At 38.9% G+C, this 19467-nt stretch overlaps 1 protein-coding gene across 1 annotated transcript in view; it reads right to left on the bottom strand.

Annotated features, from left to right (window-relative positions):
• The window catches only part of KCNH8 (potassium voltage-gated channel subfamily H member 8), a 448825-nt gene that overhangs the window by 285340 nt on the left and 144018 nt on the right, over positions 1-19467 (bottom strand). Inside the window, exon 2 of the mRNA XM_004385286.1 lies at positions 16998-17231. Coding sequence (XP_004385343.1) covers positions 16998-17231 — 234 coding nt within the window. The remainder of the gene's footprint in view (positions 1-16997; positions 17232-19467) is intronic.

Raw genomic sequence — 19467 nt, 5'->3', positions numbered from 1 at the left:
AACAGTATCTTTTCTTAATGGCATTGTTAACAAGATTTCTTTTGCTATTTCACCCCTATTGTATTTCTGGAACAAAGTGCATCTTTTTTTTATTTTTATTTTTTAACAGTGGAACTTGATGTTTCAAAAGATAGTTTGATGTACTCAAAACTGAGGGACTCTGGGAAAATAAAGACTTCAAGAAAAAAAGCTCTCTTTATCATAGAGGATATCAGCTCTCCAGTTATAGCTTAGTTATACTGCCAATCGCTAGAGATGCTCTGAGTCGTAAGATAGTTTTTCACGTAGCCATTTTTAATAATGATGCTCCTCAGATCCTATCAACAGTGTTCTGTGGATTAGTAAACAATTACAAAAAACAACATCCGTGCCTTCCTTCCACTCTCATCTGAACACACGCATTCCCACGCACCCAATAAAGTACAAAAAACCGAGTTAGGTGGTTTCTATTCAAATGCACATTTTAGAGTCATCCTTGACATCTCTCTCTTTCTCAGGCCCCATACCAAAGAGATCACCAAATCCTGTCAATTCCAAGAGTGAGACCTCTGAAATTGGTTTTAAACCCATTCACTCCTCCATCTTTACTGGTCACATCCTAAGCCAGGATACCCTAAGCTTCACTGTGTATAGAATCACCTGGAAGACTTGTGAAAACACAGATTTCTAGGCCCTACCCCTAGACATTTGACTCAGTAGGTCTCAGGTGGGACCTAATAATCTGAATTTCTCACAAGTTCACAGGTGAAACTGATGCTGCCCGTCTTCAGCTCACATTCTGAACAGCACTTGGTGGAGCTACCATCATCTCTTACATGGACCATCCATCCCGCACAGCAGCAAAAATAATCTTTGTAAAATGAAATATTTATCATGTGACTTAAACCACGTTGACTGTATTTAGTAACTCCCCGTAGCCTAAGCGTGGTCTACAAAGCCCAGCACGATCTGATGCCTGTCTATCTTCCCACTCTTGCTTGATACCTTGAGGGCTGTTCTTCAGCTACACTGACCTTCTCTCCATTTCTCAAGTGAGGCAGTCTTCTTTTTGCTCCCAGGACCTTTGCACATGTAGCTGTTTTTGCTCGGAATGCCGTTATTTATGCCTCTATGTAATCAATTTCAACTCACCCTCCAAAATTCAACTCAAATATCACTTCCTCGATGAAGTCTTCCTTGCACACAGATTTGCTCAGAACTCCCTGTTATTTCCTCTAATAAAAAAAAAACCGTTGCAGTCAAGTCAATTCCGACTCATAGCAACCCTATATGGCAGAGTGGAACTGCCCCGTAGGGTTTCCTAGCCTGTAATCTTTACAGAGGCATACTGCAACATCTTTCGCCCACGGAGTGGTGGGTGGGTTCAAACTGCTGACCTTTTGGTTTGTAGTCAAGCGCTTAACCATTGCACCACGAGGACTCCTTTTTTCCTCTAATAGCCAGCAACTTGTCTTCAAATTACTTATCACAGCTTTGTGTGATTATTTGATCAAAGTCTCTCACCCTCAATAGACTATAAGGTACAGTAGAACAAGAACTACATCTTCATTTTTCTTGCATTTGCCTGCGGGGCCCGGACATAGCAGGTGCTCTAAAATTTGTGTTCAATGAATAAAATTAATTATTGTAAGATGAGTCCAAACTTTACAACGATAATGCCATTGGTTGCAATAGTGATAGCTACTATTTAATGATCACCCGTTGTATGCCACATACCGTGTAAAGCACTTTACAAGCAACAGATCATTTAAGCCTCATAACAAGCCTGTGAAGCAGATGCCATTAATATTAGCATCATCACAAATATTATCAAAAACTGAGGCTTCAGGAAGATGAAGAAAGTTGCCTTGAATCACATAATGCACAAATGGCAGAAGCTTTTCTGCCTGGTAGACACAAATCTACACTCTGAGTACCATTACAGCTAGCATCTATGTGGTTCTTTATATTTTATGTAGTTTACTTTCTTCATCTGATCCTCTTAACTTTCAGAGGAAAATATTATCTCTATTTGCCTTTTACAGGCAGGATTAGATATTGAAGGATTAAATACATGCCTTGGCTAAGATCACATACAGCTTTTCACTGACTGAGCCAGAACTCGAACGCAAGTCTTCACATACAATGGTCACAATTTTTTCCACTCTAGCACACTGGAAATACTAAAAAAAATACTCAGTACAATAAGATTATTCTTATGACATCTATGCTGTCAAATATGCATTAGAAAATGTGAATTCCTTTGAACATTCTGCCAAGTTGCTGCAGACCGACAGTTGGACTGCTATCTTAGAGAGCTCTGTCAGCTTTCAGAAATATTCACATGCCAGAGCTTCTAGGTAGAGCAAAACTACCTCTTTCTTTCACATTCGGAGTGGTCCCATTGTCTCCTACACCAGGCCCAAGGACTCCCGAGTGGTGTGCACTTTGCTGACATTGTCTGCATTCTCTGGTGGCTGTCTCTCCAGCTGCTTCCCCTTGCCTTTTCTTCCCCACCTACTCTGGAGAGGCACTCATCTCTTACAGCAGCCTTATTTATTTACCTCCTCTGTGTCTGCATTGGCCCAGCCTCCCAGAGGCAGCTGCAGTGAGAAGGACTAGTAAGGCAGAACAGAGAGATTCAGTGGATAATCCTCCAGACCCTGTCCCACATTCCTGAATTAAGATGCCGCAGATGCCGCAGAATAACTCAGTCACTTGCCAGGCAAACAGATTTCCATTTATCAACCCAGAAGAAAACTCCGAAATGCCACTCCTCCTACAGTGCAAGTAGAGAATTGAGAGGGGTTCTCTAAATAAAAGATGAGAAAAATACCCCAGCAATGGAACCAATGTCCAGAAACGGAAAGAAAAGGGGAAGATGCAGTCATACACCTGAGGAAACTTGAAGGAGATGCAGGCATGAAGTTGAACCAGAAGAGAGAATGAGGCCATAGGAGAGTGTAGAAACAGAGCCATTCAGTGCCTCGGGACTATTAGATGAGAGCAGTCCAGGGTTTTGACTGAAAAAAAATAAGACAGTTTTATTCATTCACCCATTCATGAAACATTTATTATGTGTCAGGGACTACTCTAGGCACCGGAGATACCAAGATTAATAGAGCACCAATGCCACACTCACAAACTCATGTAAGGAGAAGGTTATAACACATAGGGCTACCTCCTATAAAGAATGGAAGCATGGTATGAAACAGAAGCTCAGATTTGGGAAAGGCCTCATAGATGAGCTAGGTTTGAACTGAGTCTTAATGATTTTATTAGCTTAACTGCAGGGGGTAGGTGTTAGGGAGTAGCATTCCTGGCAGGGGAAATATCAACATAGAACATTAAGAGAAAAAAAACTACAGATAGTCTGGCTGAAGCATGGGGTGTGCTGAAGAGAGAATGGTGAGAAAGGAGGGGAGGCAGGACAGAGGAAGAGGGAAAGGATGGGTTTGAAGAGGTGGACTGTAGAGCAGGGCTGGCTCATGAGGAGCTTTATATGTCAGACTAAAGCGTTGCCTTATCCTGAAAGGCACTGGGGAGCCACTGCAGGCTTTGTCACCAGAGGTAGCATGATCAGATTTGCGCTGTAGGAAGGTTCGTTTGGAGGCAGTGAAAAGAAAAGATTCAAGGGGGCACAACTGGAGAGTGGGTTACCAGTTAATAGGAATTGTTGCAACCCAGGCCCAAGATGATAAAGGCCTGAACTAAGGCAGTGGCAGGGAAGATGGCTTTGTGTATCAGGGCAAAAGGGACCAGCTGGGTGCCCTAGAGATCTGAGTTTCTGGTGCCAGATATTGAGTAAATTTGACAGGTATTATAAAGGTTCATCCATGAGAAGTAAAGCACAGTTCTATTTTTATGTAATTGTTACCAGTCAATATTACATAATTATTCACGTTGACGGTATACTTTCAGAGTGTCTAAAATGGTATAAATAAATATTTATGTAAATTTTGTAATCCTCCTGCAACTCAAGAGACATAGAGCCCCTTGGCTGAGATGCCACCGAGTCCTTACAGGATCTCATTGAAAATGGATAGATTTCCATGGCTTTCTAACAGGGGGAGGGGGAACTAGGAATCAGTCACAGAAAAGGCTCTGAGTTACCCAAGGGCCAGGCACTGGATTCAAGAGGTCTAACTGTGAAGTTCTCAGAGTCTGGCCCTTGAAAATTGGGAGTATACAGCTCTTCTGGGAGCGGGAGCCTGGCAGGGCTGGAGGAAATATTCATTAAATGGCTGTAATGTGCCGACTGGCTTCATGGGCTTACAGCCTGGGCACTCGCAGAGGGCCCCATGCTCAGAAGGGCCCACTCTTGGATTAACGTTCTACTATTGCTGCCTTGGGCCCTGGTGGTGCAGTGGTTAAGAGCTAGGGCTGCTAACCAAAAGGTCAGCAGTTTGAATCCACCAGCTGCTCCTTGGAAACCCTGTGGGGCAGTTCTGCTCTGTCCTATAGGGTTGCCATGAGTCAGAATCGACTCGACAGCAAAGAGTTTGGCTTTGGGTTTTTTTATTGCTGCCTTGAAATACCTAATGATTTTTTTAACCAGGGACCTGCATTTTCATTTTGCACCAGACCCTGCAAAGTATGCAGCTGGTCCTGATAATGTGTATTGAACCATGGCTATCTCATTTGGACCTCAGACATCCATGGGGATGATATTGCTATCTGTATTTTAGAGAAGATCAAGTGGAGGCTCAGCCAAGCAAAGCATCCTAACTAGGCCACATGCTTAGTGAGCAGTGGAGAGCTGAGATTCCACCCCAAGTCTCTTGGATTCTAACTACTGCTCTCTTTACACAGCTTCTCAGAGGTAGTCATAGGCCTGAGCATAGAAAATGCAGTGGAAAGTCTACTGCCAGACCTTGATCTGCAGAGCGCGATATCATTTCTTCTCACCACAGAAAGACAGGAGACCTTTAAAATAATGAGCTTCTCTTGTTTCAAAGGGAACTTCTATAGCTTCAAACTTTTGGGTTATATTCATTTCTGGCTCATAATGATAGAGTAATGAATAGTCACAGGTGTAATAATGAGTAACCTAATGAATTCTTCTCTTGCTGGTGTGCCAGTTATCCACCCAGGGGTATGTATAGTGCCTGGGCAGCCCATCCATCCACCCTCATAGACCACGGATGGTGGGGGAGGGGGTGCCATGGGCTTTGGTGCCTAGGAAACCTAACTGTGCGGTGCATGTGAGCATGCCATAGTATTTAAGAGCACCACAGCAAGAGTCAGAATTTAAGAGTACTACAGCAAGAGTCAGAATATCTGGGCATGAAGCCCAGCTCCTCCACTTAACTTCTCTGTGAATCAGATCCTTCACCTGTAAAAGGGGTATGAATAGGATCTACCTCAACGGGTTGATGTAGGATTAAATGAAGTAACAGCACAGGCAAAGAGCAGAGCACAGAGCTTGGCTTGCAAAGAGTCAATGTTAGCAGTTGTGAAGTCATCTGTGCTATGTTAGGAAGGTGCTAACGCTGACTTTGAGGAAGTTCAAGTGTGGAGGAATCTAGTTAGGCAGTAAGGGTGAACGTTAAATCCCGGCAGGACAGGCAAAGCAAGCAGTTCCCAGTAAATGCAGTGTGGCCTGTCTACACTGCTGTCTCACTGTGTTCTGATCATCTGGACCAGAGAACCTGGGTCAGCACAGAGTACTTCAATAAATGGACTGATGTAAAACCCCTGCTCACTGATTAAACAATGCAACCTTAAAAGCAGCTGTAGGAAAAGAACAGGTTTTCTCTTAGAGTGGCTTGTTTAGATATATGAGAAGCAGGCTCGGAAAGCTGCCTACGTTTACAAGTACCCAGCTTGAATAAATGCAAGTGAAAAGGCAACGTCCAAAGCAGGCTCCTCACTCCTGCTGCATGAGCTGCCTTCAGCAGATGCCCTTTCTTAACTCTCTGCCTTTCTGCTACCATCACTTTGAAGTTGTTTACTGTACTTGTATATCTGAGATTCACCTCCTGAATGTGAAAGTCACAGGAGGGAAATACAAAATATTGATCTTATATCAAGGCTGACAAGACACATTGGAGAATCATCATAAAATCTTTAGCCAAAACATGAACAATGCATGCTTTCTATTTCGGGGCATGCAAAGTCTCAGGTCAGGTCTGGGAGGAATCAGAGCGCAGAAGGAAACTGAGAGTAGCAGTAAAAATCTAACCGTGCAGCACTTTTCACAGCAGCCAAAATGTGCAAACAACTGAAATGGCCATCAGTAGGTAAATAGATAAACACAATGTGGTATATACATACCATGGAATATTATTTCACCATAAAGAGAAATGAAGTCCTGATACATGCCACAACATGGTGAACCTTGAAAACACACTGAGTGAAATAAGTCAGTCACCAAAGGACAAGTACTGTATGATCTCACTTACGTGAAATAAGCAAATATATAGAAACCAAAAATTATTAGTGGTTACAAGGGTGGGAGGGAAGGGGAGAGGGAAGAGTTTTTGCTTAGGGAACACTGAGTTTATGTTAATGGTGGTGGAATAATTGGAGTTGACCTCATAAGACTGAGTTGAATATACCTGATTCAGAAATGTCATATGAATGAAGACTGCATTGCCCAGTGGGTGATATGCATACTCCTGGTAATACAGAAGGTTATTTTAGGTGCTACACATAAACATCTTACATTTTAATATCTTTGCATTAGTTTTAATGTGCATTTGAAACAATAATATGCAACTAGCACATCAAACCCACCTTTTGACCTTTTGGGGGAAATGGGGAAGATGCCATCAGATGTTTCCCCATTTCTGTCTAGCTTTACCCCCTTTCTCCACCTCTCTATCTATTTCATCCAATCTCTCCTTCTCTCCCCAACTCATGCCAATCCAAAAGAAGCCTCTTTAGCTTCCTGTCTCCAGTCTCCTCCTCACTCCCCACATCACTTATTATTTACCGAACAATTCCAGTTTGCATCCATATACACATCTAGTAGCTGAGTAAACAAAGTGTTTCCCCCCCTTACAAGGCATCCTCCCTAAAAAAAGGCAGTAAATTGTGAATAAAATTCCTCCTTTTTCATAAAATATATTATAAAAAAATATTTTATCTCACAGAAATCTGAAAATCTAACTATTTTAAAAACAAACAGAAGATTCGGGATTATTTTTTCTGGGCATTTTAACATATCATGAAAAAAGTAAATGAAGAGATATGAATACATAAGAAGTGCATCAGTGCGTAAAGAAAAGGAACAAGGGAGAACTGATACAACAAAGTTAACTTGGGGACTGTCCATCACATAACACATAGACCTGTGTTTAAATCATTTTTCTGTATCTCCGTTTCCTCATCTGTGAACATGAAAGAATTCATATTTATTTTGAAGGGTTATTGAGAAAAATAAATAAAATAATGTAAGTGTTGCTTTACACAATATACTCAGAGTATTACTTAGATTTTATTGCACACTTTTTAATTTTTATAATATTTAAGAAGTTTAATAACATTGTTTTTCTTGTGTATTTACCTTCTATTTGAGACTAGTGATCCTTTTTCATTTAGAAGAGAAATTTAGGCATTTTTTGGATTGCAATTTGAGTAAAAAAAGTAAAGTCATTTATAGGAAAGTATTAAGCAATAGTTCAGGAGGTGCATGGAAATGGCAAATCTTGAAGGTGACATGAGAATGAGTGAGTTTGTGAATAATGGTTGAGAAAAGTTATCTTTGACCCTATCAGACTCAAGATTCCCTTTAGTAACAAATAGCTGTATTTCCTTCTTCACTATTTTGAGGTGAAAATCACCATAATAAAGTTTGCCTACTTATATACAATACTATATATTATTAACAGTAACATAATATAAAATAAAATTTAAGTAATCTGTGATAAAATGATATCTCAACATGAAATGCTCAGGTAGAAGATATACCGTATTTTTATGCAAATAACATGTGCCTTCTACGTTTGTCTGCCAATCGCGCCCTCCCCCCACGAGGTATTTTCATAAATACCAGCATGTTCTGAATAAGACAAACTTGAATCTTCACTTACCTACACTGGTTTTATTCTTGAAAATTCAGCAGGAAATTAAAGCTTTCCAAAAAACACTTAGCATTAAGTTCTGTTGTTGTTAAATTTTTGTTAGGTGCTGTCAAGTCGAATCCAACTCATAGCGACCCCGGGTGACAGACCAGAACTTCCCCATAGGGTTTTCTTGGATTTAATCTTTATGGAAGCAGACTGCCAGGTCTTTCTCCCATGGAGCCACTGGTTGAGTTTGAACCACCAACCTTTCGGTTAGCAGTTGAGCGTTTAACCGTTTGTGCCAGGCCCAGGTAATTAGAAACCAGTGATTTACTTCCTGGAAAGTCTGATGGTGCATTAGAAAGTCATGCCAGATGCTGAACAATACTTCATTTGCAGGACTGTCCCACGTATTACAGAGTATTTAGCACCCCTCTTCCCTACCCATCAAATGGCATAAGCACCCATCTAATCATTGAATCAAACAAAAACATCCCCCAGAGATTTGCAAAATGTCTGCTGGAAAGTGGTACCACTTCCACTCAGAACCAATGGCTTAAGAGCAAGAACGCCAAAGTCAGAGGATGTTCATGCATCCTGGCTTCTTTATTTACTAGTTTATGATCGCAGGCAAGTGATTTAACTCTTTATCTAATGGGAATGTAACCAGGATAGTATTTTTGCAATATTAACTAACATTTGAATTTCCTCCTTAAATCTCTCACAGTCTTTCTGTTCCTGGAGACCAGTCTATGAGGTTCTTCTCCCCAGGGCAGGAAAAGGCTAGAACTGCAACTATTTAATAAGAAAATAGGCTGGAAAGATAATTTTCCTGCACAGAGATGATACACTTAGGTAAACATATCATGTTTTGGTATAGTGGATCAAATCACAATGCTCTTCCTTGTTATACAGAAGATACAACTTCTGTATAAACTACCATTAAAGTTTATCCAAGAAGCTGGAGTCAGGAAGAAGGCAAATATGACCTGACATCCCAGCTTGTCCTCTCCAGCTTGAGGTATTAGGAGAAAAAGCAGAGGAGGCCAGAGATCATCTCCCCATTCTGGGGCTTCACAGCTCTGAAGCAGAGAAAAGCTGTGTTGATAGATTTTTAGAAACACCGAAGGCAGAAGGGACCTTTCTGTTTCTCTATTTGGGACTCTCAAGAGAAACTGCTTGCCAGGCTACCTCTGTACCAACATGGAGGCAGCTGCCTACTTTTGAGAAAATGTATCAGCATAAATGGGTACGTGGGTGTATTTACTAAGAGAATCCCTTTGCTTCTGTGGAGCGGGGACGGGGAGATGGTGTGTGCTCACCTAAATTAGCCATTATCCTCCCATGGGAAGAGATGAAGAAGGTAGAAAATAAATAGTAAATGTCTGGACTGGTAGCATAATGAAGGGAGAAGAAAAAACTAAGAGGGATCTACATTCAGTAAGCACTACCATTTACTCAGTTGTAAATGTCACTAAGGAGAGCAGCAAACAGATGGATAATACATGAATCAGTGGAGAAGCAAAAGGCCAGGGGGACCCTTTCTACACTAAGCCATGAATTCAGATAATCCCCTCAAACCTCAAACATGTAAATGGCAATTTAGGGAGAAAAACAGAAGGAAAAGAAGACTTTCAGAGGTTGTGCTCATATACCCAAAGCAATCGTACATTTTCCAAAAAGATTGTTTAAAACACTACATGAAAGTCAGCAGTGGTAGTAAAGTCTCGGTTTCTGAAACATCTAAAATCCTTTCACAAAATTAAATAACTAAAATAGCAAAATGAGAAATTCACAGAAAACATCATCAACAAAACTATGTGACAATGTATTCCAACAAAACTCAGAACACAAGATGATAGGGCTAAACCAATTAAGAAGCCAGACCTTTTTAGTAACAACAGCTATGCAGAAGAAAATAAGGTAGAAAAAGGAGACTTTTCCTAAGAGCTCAGGACTTAATAAATCACTAACAGTTACCCACTCTCAAAAGAACAAGCCCTCTTGGAATGGATGATTCATCAGACACATTTGAAAATAAGTGAAACTGGAAGGAAGCTTCACAGTCTCTAATTTGAGTACAAGGGGGCTACAGAAAGGCTGGATGGAGTTAGAGCTGCTTGAGTCTTCAATGCTCTCAGAAAATTCAGCAGAAATTCTATCTTGGAAGGATAGAACTCTCTACTGAGGGTTCTAAAATCAGAACCCTACACTTGATCAGAACAGGAAGATGTTTTGTTGTCATTGGGTGCCATTCAAGTTGATTCCAACTCATAGTGACCTCAGAGTAGAACTGACCTATTGGGTTTTCTTGGCTGTAATCTTTACAGACACAGAAAGATAGTGATAAAGAAAGAAGATATTTCAAATATTTGTTTGAGAGAGCCTCAGAGATCTAGCTCAGAAAGTATACATGTAGCAAAGATGTAGTGATACCAAGAAGTCAGTTTTAAATAATAGTTTGTGGTAATGACAACAGAAACCTTAGAGCCATAGATTTAGGAAAGCTTTCCAAGCATACTTCTATTTCCTATATTCTTCTAAAAGTAAAACACATCTTATTTAAACATGACAAGTGAAGAGGATGAAAGAAAGATAAAGAGAATAATCTGAACAACATACCTACAGAAAATGAAAACCAAAACAACCCATTGCCATCAAGTCGATTCTGACTCATAGCGACCCTATAGGACAGAGTAGAACTGCTCCATAGGGTTTCCAAGGCTGTAAATCTTTATGGAAGCAGACTGCCACATCTTTCTCTCACGGAGAGGCTGATGGATTTGAACCACTGACCTTTCAGTTGGCAGCTGAGCACTGTGCCAGACACACTCAAAATTAATTCCATGAAGCAGACAAAAACACAGTATTTCAAAATGAGTGAAAAGCAGTTAAGAAAAGGATACAAACTCTGACAGAACAACATATATCAATTTATAAAGACTCAGAAATGGTATGACTAGGCAAAGAATGATATAAACAATATGAGTTGACTGAGCTCAGGAGGAAATATAAATTAAAGAATTGAAGACTTAAATAGAAGCAACACAAGTGTGAATGGATACCACAAAAGTACAGTAAGTATATTATACAAGAAGAAAAATAGGAAAAAAATTTTAAAAAACAGACATGAAAGTGAAAGTTATAGAGGACAGGCAAAGAAGATCCAACATACATACAACAGGTATCCTCAAAGAAGCAAACCAAGGTAATAGAACAGAGCAATAATGATAATTTAAAAAAAAAAAAAAATCCCAAAATAAAATGGACTTAAACATAAATACTGAAGGCACATCAGGTTCTTGGAGAAAAAACTGACCCAAAATAGTCTAACCAGGTGTCCGTAAACTATGGCACGCAGGCAAAAGCCAGCTTACCTTACATCTTTGTAGATAAAGTTTTATTGGAAGAAAGATACACCCAATTACTTACATATTGTCTATGGCTGCTTTCATACTACAACAACAGAGATGAGTACTTGTGACAGTATACAGTGCTGTACTACAAAGTACTGCAATACTATGTAGCTGTGAAAAAGAATGAGCAACCTCTAATATATCTTGTTCTTTAATATGTATGTGGTTCTGCAAGATGCAGAACAGTGTGTAACCCATATAATATTTATTATCTGGCCCTGTGCAGAAAAAGTTTGCTGTCCTGTAGTCTATAACAAGATATATTCTAGTAAAACTATTGGATTAAAATAAATCCATTGGACATCAGGGCAAAACAGCAAGTTTTTTAATTAGCAGTACTTTTAGAATAAAGCAACATTCTATGCCAATACACAAGGGAATAACATAATCGAGATATCCAAATACAGAAAATGTGAGTCCAATGTTTAATTTTCAGCAAAACTGATCTACAAGCATAAAGGCCACAGTCATACTGTTATTAATATGCAAGAGTTTAGGGAAAACCATTCTTATGAGTTCTTCCTGAGAAATGGCCCAGAGAACAAGCTTCAGACAAGCAAGAAATGATTGGAAAAGCTTTAGGAAAAGGACTTTTGGTGATCATTAAGTATATTTAACTGTAGCGATAGGATAAAATGACAGGAGATAAGAGTGACAGAATACATGTAATTGTTATGTGTTCTCACAATGCAAATATAACTATCAAAGACGCAAGAGGGGAGCAAAGGGAAACTATAAGGAAAGTAGAACAAGTGTGCTGATAGCCACATAGGCATTAACTGGTACTAAAAAATATATTACTTTAAATTAGTGGGGGAGTGAGAAAGGAGGGAGAAATGGCTTCTAGCGAATTTCAACATTGTTTATATTAGGAAACAAAGACCACATCTTTAAAATTGGGACTATATGTATCATGTAAAGGTAATCATCTTATATAAAAGATAACTTGTAGAAAAAACACAAGACTTCCTAAATACCAGGGCGTATACCAAAAAGAGAGAGAGAGAACAAATAGATCACATTCTAGAGGGAACCCAAATGACCATCAGTAGGGGATTGGTTGAATAAACTATGGTAGATCCATACAATATGGATAGTTCAGACAAAGGATAGCCCCCTAATGCTATGTACTGTAAAAAACAATGAGCAATCTCCAGTATATCTTTTTCTGCAAGATGTAAATTGTTCTGCAAGATACATTGTTCTACAAGATGCAGGACAGTGTCTAAAACATACTATGTGTAAGAAAATGAGGGAACCATAAAGATAGATGCATTGCTTATAAAATGAGGGAATAAACAAAATTAGAAAAAATGGTTACCTTTACTTAGGGTGACCATACATTATGTTTACCTATCATAGCCCTGGTTAATGTCTTTTGTATATCAACAGAAGGAGATAGGACTGCTCTTTGAAAAGATACCTTAATGGTACTCGTTTCTGATATATAGATAGACCCTAAACTACCTAAAACGATGACAGAAAATGTGAAATGTTAGCTCCTGAGCATAAAATTTAAAGTATTACATCTCCATTTGGACAGAGAAAAGTTTGCAGATTATATTATCTGTGAAATTATTTATCTTTCTAATTATTACTTAATTTTTTAAATAACTTATTCTTTCTCTATATTGGTTTCCTTACCTATAATATGACAATAATGAGAGTATCCCTTTCTTAGGATTGTTTAGAATTAAATGGACTAAATATAAGTAAAAGTAAAGTGTGTGGTACAGTTCCCGGCACTTAGTAAGTACTACAGAAGTGTTAGCTGTTATTATCATTTTATTTATTATTATTATTGACTTTTTCAGAGTACTGTCTCTGATTTTTTTTTTTTTAATTTTAGGAGGGGGGTGTGTGTGTGGTGTGCATGTGCACACATGTTGCCATGTGTCTATTTTCTGTGAGTTGTCCTAAAGAAATGAGAAGGGTACAGGAAGAAGGGAGCATAACTTCACATCATACTAAAGCCGAGGTAAGAAAAGGGACCATATGTGGCCTGTTCTTTCAAATCACTTCATAGTTTTTTTGGGGGGGTGAATTACTCCACATTCTGGGATAAGTTCTGCTGAAGAATGCTGTGTCTCACACTTTGCCGTAGTCAGGAGATGGGGACAGATCCTTGAGAGGACAACTCCAGTGAGTAAACTATGAAGTTTTCCTAAAGAAGGTGGGGGTATGCATCTGTGCCAAATTAAAGAAGGGTCTATCTTTAAGATGGAGTACAGAGGGAAAGGAGGGCAGACTTTGAGACTTAAAACAAGACTAGGAGCTGGGGTTCTTCCCGATGAGTAATGCCAGTGAAGAATTTCCTACTTTTATTTTATTTTGGACTCAGTAAACTGATATTATTTGTCATTCTGCTCAAAATATGCTTTCCTTTATGATAATTCCCACTAGATATCCTAAACCTTTAGTATAATTTGCTTCACATTACCAGCCTTGGGTCAGGTTATTGGAATTACAGGTCTAGGCAGGAAGGGAAGGGCAGCCTTTTCCCCATCACCTCTCCTGTGAGAGCAATAGGATCAATAAAGGAGGCAGGGAGCAAAGGAGCTCCATCACAGAATGCTGAAATGTCTCTGAACAGGATGAGAGATAAGCACGCAGTTTCCAAAACATATTAAAAGAAAATGGCCCTTGAAAGAAGGAAGGAGGACTCTTGAGGTCACAATAAACATATTTAAAAAATCAGAACTCCATACACCCTGTTCGGTATCCATATGTCCATCTAATAGTTTATTTCAATTCCATTCAGTAGTCATTTATAGAGAAATTACTATTTGATAGACACTGCTCTAGACTCAAAGCTATAGGCACTGGGAATATGGAAATAACTAATAGATAGCCTGTGCCTTCAAAGGCTTACAACTGAGTGTGGAGACAGACATTTATATAAATAGCTATAACAAAGCAGGATTAGCATAAGGTCGAGGGCAATTTTCAATCACTTGTAACTGCATCAATTAGCTCAGAATGCCAGACAATTCCCCATGGTGACTGGCTTAGAGGGGATTTATGTCTTTAAAGACTCCCACCCACATGGGTCCATGCAGGCATCTTATAAAAAACTAGACTCAGAAAATTCTTTTCGATGTTGACTCTTCCCGTTCCGTGCTCCATACCTTCTACTTATCTGTCTTCCAAAGTCTCTATTCTTTGGGTTTTGCACCTAGATTCTCCTCCTTGGCCTAGACCTTTCTCAGTGGTGCCACATTTGGATATTTTGAGGAAGCTTAAAAGGGAAAACATTCAAAGGGATTTGAGTGACCTACACAAGGCACCTATCCTAGGAAGGACAAGTCTGCAGTTAGCAGATATTTCAGACAAAGGATATCCCTCTTCCCTTTGTTCTACTGGATAGTGGTTTTATCACTCTCTACCAGTCTGCATTCTCAGTGACATTCTCCAGTTTCTTTTATCTCAGGCTCTCTTTTCAATGATTATGGTATAATTAGATAGAGTTAGGATCCTTTTATTTTATCATACTTGCTATGTAGGCCTTATCTATTGACACACCGAAGGACACAATGGTCTGAACTGTATTCCCAGGGCCAAAAAGTTGGGATATCCTGTCCCAGAGAGGTGTTCTCCAATACTTCACAGCTACATGATCAAAGAATCCCCCAAGGACAAATAACTTATAAAAGGGGATGAAGTTCTCATGTGTAGGTTCATTCTCTCCTCCTGACATTGACCCCAATGCTAAGTATTGGGAGTACAACATTATGGTTATGGGAATGAGAGATGGGCTCAAGCGGTTCATGAATGAAGTCCCAATGTGGAGAAGATCCATGCATATGTTCTTTATTGCCTACAAAGCTATTCACTTAACATTACACATACACACACACACACACACACACACACACTTTCCATAATAGGATATTTAAAAAATAAGCGGGAAAAAAGAACCTAGGTCCTTAATTATGACATTCTGCCACTGAATTAACAAACTCTGGAACCACCTGTCCTATCTCCAGAGTCTGTGTTTTTCTTTCTTGAACTACTAGAGTTAGGTATCCTATTACTAAAATAATTAACTGAAACAGTCCCTATTAATTCTGTGAATGTTCAAACCTTTGATTTATATCTGAGAAATCATATTACCTATTCTCATGATGCTATCAAGCCAAATTGCCATCTGCCTTCTCTAAAATATTTCAGAACCCAAGATAAGACTTGCCACTGTATTAGTTAGTGGAGCTGTTTTCAACCAGAGGATATTTTGTTCCCCTGGAGACATCCAGCAATGTCTGCAGACATAAGATTTCACTACTAGGTGCTACTAGCATCTAGTGGGTAGAGGCCAAGGATAATGCTAAGCATCCACAATACATGAGATAGCCTCCCACAACAAAGAATTATCTGGTCAGTAGTGCCAAGGTTGAGAAACCCTGAGTTAGAGTACAAGGTAAATGTAGTAACAAAAAGACCCAAAAATATAATGACTTAAACAGGAGAAAAATGTATTTCTCTTGGTCTAGGGTGGGAAGGTGGATCTGTCCCAATAACCAGGTTACTTCTATCTTGCTGCTCTGTATTCCCTTATGGTCTTGACCTTGTCAAATGATCGAAGCTGCCTTGTCTTAACATTCTGACCCACGTGAAAGTGGAAGGAGAGAAATTAGAGGATAATTTCATTTTTTAAGCAGTTAATCAGGAAGTTGCACATATAATTATCATATATCATTGGCCTGGAATTAGTCATAAGCCCAGTCTAACTACAAAAAGGCGAGGAAATGTAATTTCTAGCTTGGTAGCCATGTGTCCAGCTAAAACTCAGAGGATTATGCTATTAAAAAAAAAGGGAAGGAAAGCTATTAAAGAAGGAGGTAGAATCTTAGATACTGGAAAAATCATGGTTTGTCCTAATTTTTGATTTAGCATGTCCCCAAAATACTGTCTCTTGGATTTATCCCAACTACCATTGCTCATAGGCTAGTGGTATCTATTCCCACACAGGACCCAAGAACGGCAGATACCATACCCATCACTAGATCCTGTTTCATTTAGGAGAGAGTAACAAAACTGCAGCCATGAGAAAATGCTTAGTATTTCCCCAGTGGCAGTTAAGAGTTCAGACAAATTTACATCCACCCTGAGATACCGTGTCTCTTGTTTTATCTTTATGACTTAAGAGAGTAGTAAGAAAAGCTATGTGGCCAGGGAACTGAAAGAGAGAATTCCTATGCTGATGGTAAATTAATTTGATCTTCTGCCATAGAATCCTTGGCTCTCTGTCCTTAATAAGTGAGGTTGGAATGTTGTTCTTAAAGAAATTAATATATCAGCACTATCATTTTGAGAATGACCATAATATAATAGTAATATACTTTCTTTAACATCTATCAACTCAGTTAATATATTAACATTGAATAATTATAATTCTAATGCTAAGTTTCCAGGCCGATAATGCTGATAATGGCTAAAACAAGGCCATCATCCAAGTCATTTATGGAACTTCTATAAAAAAATATATTTATGAGAAATATCATTAAGCCTTAATGGGAGTTACGGAGCAATTATCAAGTTGAAAGAAGATGACCTTTCACAGCTTTCCAATGAACACCAAAGGAAGTCAACTTACCATTCTTCTTGTAGAACATAATTTCTCCTTTGAATTCTGTTTTTTCCTCCAGTGACTTTTCTATCTGAAGCATCAGTTGCTCATTGGTTTCAGCCCCAAATAAGAACTTGCAGCTGCAACTCTTCTGCATGACTTCAGTTCGGGCAAATCCAGCAAGCTCACAGAAGCCATCGGAACAGTAGACTATGGGGAAACCCTTAGCCACCTGGGCATTGGCGAGGATGAAGTTACTGTCTATAGAACAACAAGAGAAGACATTCAGTAACCAAACAAGAGTGAGAAACATTTTTTAAATTGCAATTTCAGTAACAAATTATGAACACATGTATTTAGCCAACAGTGCCTAAAATGCATGTTCTGGTGTGCTGTGTTGGAAAGGAGACATTCCAAAACATAAAATGGCATTGATTAGCAGAATGTATTAAGTCTAATGTCATCTTGCATTTTCTAACACATTGTGGGAGGAACATAGTATTCACTGGCCTGACTTTGAAGCACTTACCATCTAGTGAGAAGTAAGGCATGGTGTTTATGAGCATGGATTCTGGTTCATATCCTGAATCTGCCACTTAATATACAGGTGAGCTTGAACAAGTTACTCAATCACTCCATTACTCAGTTTCTTTAGTTTTAATTGCCTCAAAAGCAGACCATGAGACAGACAAGAAAAGGCTATACAGAAATAGCTCCGCTGACAGGAGAAACAGCTAGGGCATTTATCCACCTATTGCCATACCTAATTGCTTAAGGGTCACTCCTGGCACTTCTGACCTACCCATCTGACCTGACACCCTGTGCTGAAAGTCACTGGCATATAAGAAAGTGGTCCGCACATGATCTCAAAGGTTGGTCAAAGTGATATTGGCAGGGCACCAACAGGTACGCTACAAGGATAATAATGTTACTTTCTAGGTGTGTTGTAGGGATTAATGAGATAATGCATGTGAAGTGCTTAGGAAAGTGTATAGCACAAATGAGTACTCAATAAAAAATCATTATTGAATATTATTCACATCTTCATGGTTATTATATTAACAAACAAGAATCAGAGGACAATCAATAATAATATAGTATAGTTAAGTACCTGGAGGTAATCTCTGACGGAAATTGATTGCCAATATTCAGGAAAGTTCCAGCAGGAAGAATGTTTAGAGATGAACTTTGAAGGACAGATACAGTATTTATAGGCAAAAAGGTGCATCTTGGAGATGGGATGAAGATAAGATATTTATAAAACCTGTTTGCAGTTAACTTCTAGGTTCAAAATGAATTAGAGATTATTATTAAATTATCCATGCCTTCACTCATGAAACAAATATTGGACACTATCTGTATGCCAGACAGTGCTAAGGCTGAGATTTTGAAGATAGTAAAATGAAAACAGAACTACAGGATAAGTTGTTAATGAAGCTGTGAATGAAAAAAAAAAAAAAGCAAAACTCAGTATAGTATATATTACATGAAGTATTTGTCTGAAAAATACATAAATACATATAAGCATATATATATATACACCCAAATATGAAATGTTTATATGTGCCTAAAATAAATGGAATAACTGGTAATGGTGGTTATTTCTAGAGAGAAGATCTATGGGCAGTGGGATGGAACACTTATTTTTAGCATATACCCTATTATAACATTTGATTTTGTACCACCTGCTTTATGTATTTCCTATTCAAAGAACAGTATATTTAAAAGAGGTCTGCAGCAGAAGGCCTATCTTGCATGCCATGAGAAAGAAGGGACTCCAGCCACTTCCCAATGCCCACTTCAGGGCAAATACTGATGATCTATTCCATGGGCTTCCCCACCTTCTCTCAAACTTCTATTGCCTATTTCCAAACATACTTCACCATTAGCTGGCAAAACCACATCTACTTTACTCAATTTTTCTCCAGTCAGTACCTAATCTCAGAGCACCAATTCTAGTGCTTATATCTGCATCCTGTGTAAGTAGGATGGCTCTCGCATGATTCCACTTATCCTCTGCCTATGGAGGGAAACCAGAGTTAAAGATCCACACTGGGGAGCTTTCAAGGGTACATTATCCTGAAGTCATGGGAGTAAATGAGATTACCCCAGATGAGTATTTAACTTTCTCACTTACACTTTACAGTTGCTAATGGTATACTATGTGTTGGATGCTATCCCAGTGGGGGGATAAAAGTATTTCTTAGGAGCAGCAAAAGAAGCCCTTGGGTGCCAGAAGAAAGGAAATAATAAGAATTAGAGCAGAATTAAATGAAATAGAGAATAGAAAAACAATTGAAATAGTTAACAAGATCGAAAGATGGTTCTTTGTAAAGATCAACAAAATCGAAAAACTATTGGCCAAATTGACAAAAGAAAAACAGGAGAGGAAGCAAATAACCTAAATAAGAAATGAGAAGGGTGATATCACAACAGATCCAACTGAAATTAAAAGAATCATAATAGAATATTATGAAAAATTGTACTCTAACAAATT

The sequence above is a fragment of the Trichechus manatus genome, unplaced genomic scaffold (assembly GCF_000243295.1).
Source record: "Trichechus manatus latirostris isolate Lorelei unplaced genomic scaffold, TriManLat1.0 scaffold00136, whole genome shotgun sequence".
In the NCBI taxonomy this organism is placed as follows: Eukaryota; Metazoa; Chordata; class Mammalia; order Sirenia; family Trichechidae; genus Trichechus; species Trichechus manatus.
Note: the sequence above shows the minus strand (reverse complement) of the source record. Positions and strands in the feature narration are given on the sequence as shown.